Here is a 5,742-nt window from a genome sequence, read left to right as displayed (position 1 = left end):
TGATCACCATCCCATAATAAGAACACCATCATCCATAGAAGCCCCACCCAGTGGTCTGGTCCAAGTCCACCTGGCTGAAGGCCAGCCCCCCCCCTAAACCCTCAATCTGTGCATCCATCTCTCTGGATCAGATTAGAGACCACTATAATCCATGCTGGTCTGAGCCCCCCCCCTGTAATCTGCTGTCCAGAGGGTCACGACCATCCACAGGGACCAGGAGGCGCAGAGGGAGGCGCAGAGGGAGGCGCAGAGGGAGGCGGCAGGAGCAGCAGAACGCGACCTTCAACCCACAGACCGGGTTCTGAGCTCAGGAACCGGTCCTTGTTTGCGTGTTCTGCAGACTGATCTCAAACGGGCCGAACACAAAAGCAAACAGCGCATGAACGTTTGATCTCCTCCAGGTGATGAGAGCAGAACTTCCAGGTAAATGTCAGTCATAAAAACATGAATCTGTTCAAAGTTCCTGATAGGACCCGTTTACCAGCAGACCTGGGCCTCCTCGTAAAGATAACCAGCTCCAGGAGGCGGGGTCTTACGTAAAACCTTCCACCGAGGAGAAAGGTGAACGCAGACGCATCACCACGCAGAACATCCACCTTCACAGCCACGGTGGGCGGAGCCTACGGGGCAGTCATGAGGAGGACCAACACCCCCCTTATTTACGGCTGAGCTGCAGTTTGTGGAATAAACAAACGAGACGGACCGACAGTCCGACCAGAAGAATGTTCTGACAACTCAAAGTTAATCAACATCCAGGAACAGCTGCTTGTGTGATTGCTTAGTCAGCATTCAAACTAGTGATCGTCCTGCTGCTTTCTGTACGTGTTTCAGCACATGAAAACTCAATCACACTTTAGAGATTTCAGCTATCTTAACTATAGAAATGCTCATTTTCAAAACATTTAGAGTTTAGCTTCTATTTAGCAACAAGCTAACATTTTTAACTAATATAGTTTACTGAGGAATTTTAGGCTATTTTGGAGTTTAGCTAGCATCTAAGAAACAAATTAGCTTTTTTTTTTAGCTAATTTGGCATCTACTGAGGCTGTTTTTGGTTAATTTGGAGTTTAACTCATTTAAGCAACACTAAATATTTTTGCAAAATTTGCATGTATTAGGGATGTTTAAGCAATTTTACTACACAATTTTCAGAAATTTAGGCCAACTTCAGCGCTCTTTCATAGTTCTTTAAAGAAATTTCCATTCTTTAAGCAAATTTGACATTTTGCAATAGCTTTTGCATTTTCAGCAAAAAGCTTCAGCATCTTTAGCGACTTTCAGCAAAACGCATTGACACTAGCATTATCGCAGGTAATGCAACTTTTCTAGTTGCTCCTGATTTCTCTTACTGGACTTTTATTCTGAAAGGACATTTTAACCAAAACCCCTCCACTTTAAAGCAGAAGAAAGCGTTTTGATTGCGATCAGGGGTCTGAAAGCTGCAGCTCTTTTACCTCCTCGCTGTGGCTCTCTGGTTCAAGAAAAATAAAATGTACATTTAAAAAGTGACATAGTTACACTAAAACTTTATTCAACTCAGTCACAAACAGTTGAAGTATCGTTCTTGTAAAAATCCATCAAGCATTGCTGCTTTTTTCTAAGTTTACCAAAGTTCTACTAAAACCTTTGGACAGATTTTGAGTTCCGTGTATCACAGTAAACCTATTGGAGTGAGCACAGACAGAACTAAAGATCATTGGGTTAGAAAACAGGTTTTCTACTTTTGAAAAACATTTTATAGTTTTTAAATATCACTGCTGACATTACACTCCCTATTGTTACATTTTCCACATTGAGATTATCCATGCTATTTTCTCTTTATGTTTTTGCTCTATTTATGAGAATAAATAAATAACCGTAACAGTAATAGAAATGGCCGTCTCGTTTCTCTGAAGGGGAAGTCAGACTTTATGCTCCCACTGGGTTGTAGTTTGATACAAACGGCCCCGATTGGCTCCGAGTGTTGCAGACCTCTATCTGGACGGTGGGATGTGTGAGCAGAGGACAGATAGGGGGCGGAGCACTGCAGGGATGCTCCGCCTCGCCTTATTGGACCCGCATTACATCATCAGCCTACAAGCCCTCTCCTATTGGCTGGAGATGATGTCATCATGCACAGAGGGGATGCGTGGCTCAGATCCCGCCTCCCGCTCCATCAGACTGACCCGGCGCTTCTCCTCCAGTGGTCCTCCCTTTGTTTCTGGGAGCTTCAGGACGTCCTCTGACGTCACTGCTGGTTTCACCTTCTCAATCACAGACCTGCCTCAGCGTCACCCGCCCTTCCTCCAGCTTTAAAACTGGATCCTGAACCCAGACCAGAACCCGCTCTCCCTGAACACTGGGAGGTTCTGTGGGAGGAGCCGCGGCCCAGCAGGAAGCAGACGGCCTTCTGTCAACCACTGACCTGCTGATGTCCCAGTCGGAGTCTCTGCTCAGCAGGCTCCGCAGGGACCACCGGGAGCGCCGGCTGGGCGAGGGGCTGCGGGAGCAGGAGCGCGGCGGCGGCAGCAGCAGCTCATGGGACGGGCTGTCCTGACCTTGGCCCGTGACCTCCATCGGGGAGGGGGCGCGCTCTGCCGGCGCTGCGGCCTGCTTCCTGGTGCGGGTCCGGCTGCGGTGAGTCCGGCTGAGGCGGGACAGTCTGGGGCTGGGGGAGCGGGACCAGGACTCGGTGTCTGAGGACGGCGGCAGGACGGTCAGCGTTGGGACGGGGATGGGCCGGGCCAGCGTGTAACCACCCTTCAGTCTGGCGGGAGAGGACGGCGTCATCTTCTGATCCGTGCACGTCCAGGTTTCCTTTTTCAATCAAAACGGCGTCTCCGGAGCTCAGTCTGACCATCTCTCAGGGGGGCGCACACCAAAAGCCTTCAGCCCGTTCCGGGACGGCTTCATGAAGAAACGGTCTGTGGCTCCAATTTCCTGTGAACATGAACGCTCCCCCGGATGTCAACGGTGTTTCAAAACCACACCAGACAGGGGAAACAGGAAGTGGCGTGCAGAAGACGCCGCCACTCTTCTCTCGATCTTCAGTGGAGGTCAGAGGTCGGTGGGGGCGGGGGGCAAACGTCCCTGCAGCTGATGCCCCCCCCAGCACCACCGCTGCTTCGTCACTCCTTTTGCCAGATCAGAACCGCCTTTGAGAGAGCTGCGGACAGAAAACACACATCTGGAGCCCGGCGAGGAAATGCGGTCCTGACCCAAACCCAAACTGAGGCTTTCCTCGTGAGGACATCTATGGTTTCACCTGCTTATGAGATCTGTGTGTTCATTGGTCGGCTGTAGGTCATGTGATTCTGTTCCAAAGCCAATCGATCGGGTTTATTGATCTGTCAGACAGGATGGGAACTGAGAGTCCGGTCACTGTGGCTTCCGGTCAGACATGGAGGTTCAGAGGAGGTCAGGACCCCCCACCCCACCCCATCAGGAGCCTCCATCAGCTCCTGCTGGGAGGGCTCCCCTCCCCTCCATTGTTTGCCTTCAAAGCTTCAGGGACGCTCCGGAACCGCGGACGTGGTTCTGTTTGATCAGAACAATCTCTGCTCGGACGTGTTTGCCCAGAAAATCCCGCGAGATGCTCCGCGGGGTCTGTTCCCCAGCAGGGGCATCTCCTCTGTGCCGCGGAAGTCTCGCGCCATCACAAACAAACAAACAACTCCAGGAGCAACGAGCTAACAGAAGACTCGGGTCGTTCGGGCGCCGCTGATGCGTTCAAAGTCTGACTGAAAAGTCCGGACAAAAGTTGAACCGCTTACCTCCCGTTGGATGAGTTCCCCGTATTCCTGCCGTCCTGTTCGGCTTCGAACACCAGCCGAGCCACGGAGCGGGACGGGATGTTATACTCCACTTTTTCACAGGAGCACATCAACATTGTGGGACCCGCCGGCTGCGGCTAGCTTAGCCCGCTAGCGATCCCCCGCGACCTCCGCGGCCCGACTCACCAAACTACGAGGACTAGCGGGCGTTCATTCCCGACTGAGACGCTCCGGACCGGCGCCTTTCATTATCAAGCCGCTAACAAAGCCGGCACTAAACGTTAGGCCCGCTGTGGACGTGAACCGGCTCGGCTACAAGTCCGGACAAACGAGCCTTTTGATGAGAAAGAACCGAGACAGTTAGTCGAAGTCTTTATCGAGTCCGGAGGGGGACGTTCACGATTACACTAAAACCCAGAACACGCCGGACAAGTTCTCAAAACCTCAACCAAAAATATAATCAAAGCTCTATACGTGATAAGTAAAAAAGTATAAAAACATTTTTTATCCAAGCCAGTCAAATTCCAACTTCGAAACCAGAACCAATTGAACACCCCCTCCACAAACTTTATGGTACATTCCGAGAAAATAACTGTTCCTTCATTGTGGCGTCTGGAGAAAAGAAAACGGGCTTTAATAAAGAAAACTCTCTGAAATCAGGGATTATTTGTCTTCATAATCAATTTTATTTAAAAATATAATTTTCAAATTGGTTTAAAAAATATATTTAAATTTTAAAATTATTTTTTTGTCAGAAAAATCCCGCAGTTTTCCCCTAAAATGCACTTTTTACGCTTTTTCGTGAAGCCACAGTGACTGTTTTTCTCAGAGAAATTGATCAAAATAACCGAGAAAACTCCATAATGATCATTTAAAGAGCAAATGTCGGAGTTCTGACAGACACACAGCGCCCTCTGCTGTCCAATGAAGGTCAGTGCGGGGCCTCAGTGCGCATGCGTCGATGGAAACCTGGATAATTTCATGTTGAGTGTGCAGAATGCTGGAAGCTCACCCGCTTTTTGCAGCTGCATCCCTGAAGCTGAGCTCCTGGACCGAAACAGGAAGGAGGTGATGGAGAGGAGGACGCGTTACCGCGCCTGCGGATGACAACACATTTCACAGAATCAGTTTACTGTCATGTGAAGGTCTGTGGGGAGCTTCATTCCTTCCCATGTCAATAATGCGCTCATTTAATCGTATTTCTTTCTTTTTTTTTTTTTTTTTTAGATTTGTTGGATGCAGAATGTGGATCTCCATCGCCTTGTATCTGTTTAAACTTCTATATTTGCTCCTATTTTTTACCTGTCAAATATTAGTAAATCACAAAAATAAAGCAATTTTCTGTTGTTACCTTTAATTAAAAAAGAAAAGTTCATTTTCTCCACAAACAAACCCACATCCATGCTTGTATTAGAGGCCATCCCTGTTTTCTCCACAGGGTAAACACAGGATCAATGATTAATCTCTCTGGTTTTAGGCCTCCTTGTACTTTTGTCATTTATTTTATCAGTTCAAACACACTGTAATAACAGAGATATTTAAATTTGTGACTTTTTAAGGACAAATAAAGAAATATTTAGTTTGACTTCTGTTATTCTGGACATAAAAGATTCACTTTTGTGTAGAACCAGAACTTTGAAAATGTTTCATTACGTTAAATAAGAAAATAACTAGCGGAACAGTTCTTCATAATAATAATTTAAAGTCTACGCTGAAGTGAAAATGCTCCGATCTGCGCTGGAATGAATCGACCTGCCTGTCGGTTCTGATCCGGGACCCGCGGCTGCTTCCTCTCAGCATCCCCGGGACTCTGCGGTTCCGGTTCTCTGTCCGCGCGGTCGCCGGAGCATCCTGCGGGCTGGAGCGGCGCTGCGGGCGGCGGTCGGAGCTGCGGAGAGCCGCTGCTGCAGAATCTGAGCTCCGGAAAGTCGATCCGAGCTAAAAATAAAAGCCGCGCGGAGAAAAAAGGGGAGGTGTTTCAGTGCCCCCC

The 5,742-nt window shown here is 48.6% G+C and overlaps 1 protein-coding gene across 1 annotated transcript in view; it reads right to left on the bottom strand.

The window, feature by feature from the left end:
* The window catches only part of gramd1a (GRAM domain containing 1A), a gene marked incomplete in the record, with an annotated part of 40,689 nt that extends 35,822 nt beyond the window's left edge, over window positions 1-4,867 (bottom strand). Inside the window, 2 exon segments of the mRNA XM_024258282.2 lie at window positions 2,405-3,145; window positions 4,765-4,867. Coding sequence (XP_024114050.1) covers window positions 2,405-2,769 — 365 coding nt within the window.
* Window positions 4,868-5,742: the final 875 nt, after the last annotated feature.

Source organism: Oryzias melastigma, linkage group LG16, assembly GCF_002922805.2.
Source record: "Oryzias melastigma strain HK-1 linkage group LG16, ASM292280v2, whole genome shotgun sequence".
NCBI lineage: Eukaryota > Metazoa > Chordata > Actinopteri > Beloniformes > Adrianichthyidae > Oryzias > Oryzias melastigma.
This window is presented reverse-complemented; position numbering and strand designations above follow the sequence as displayed.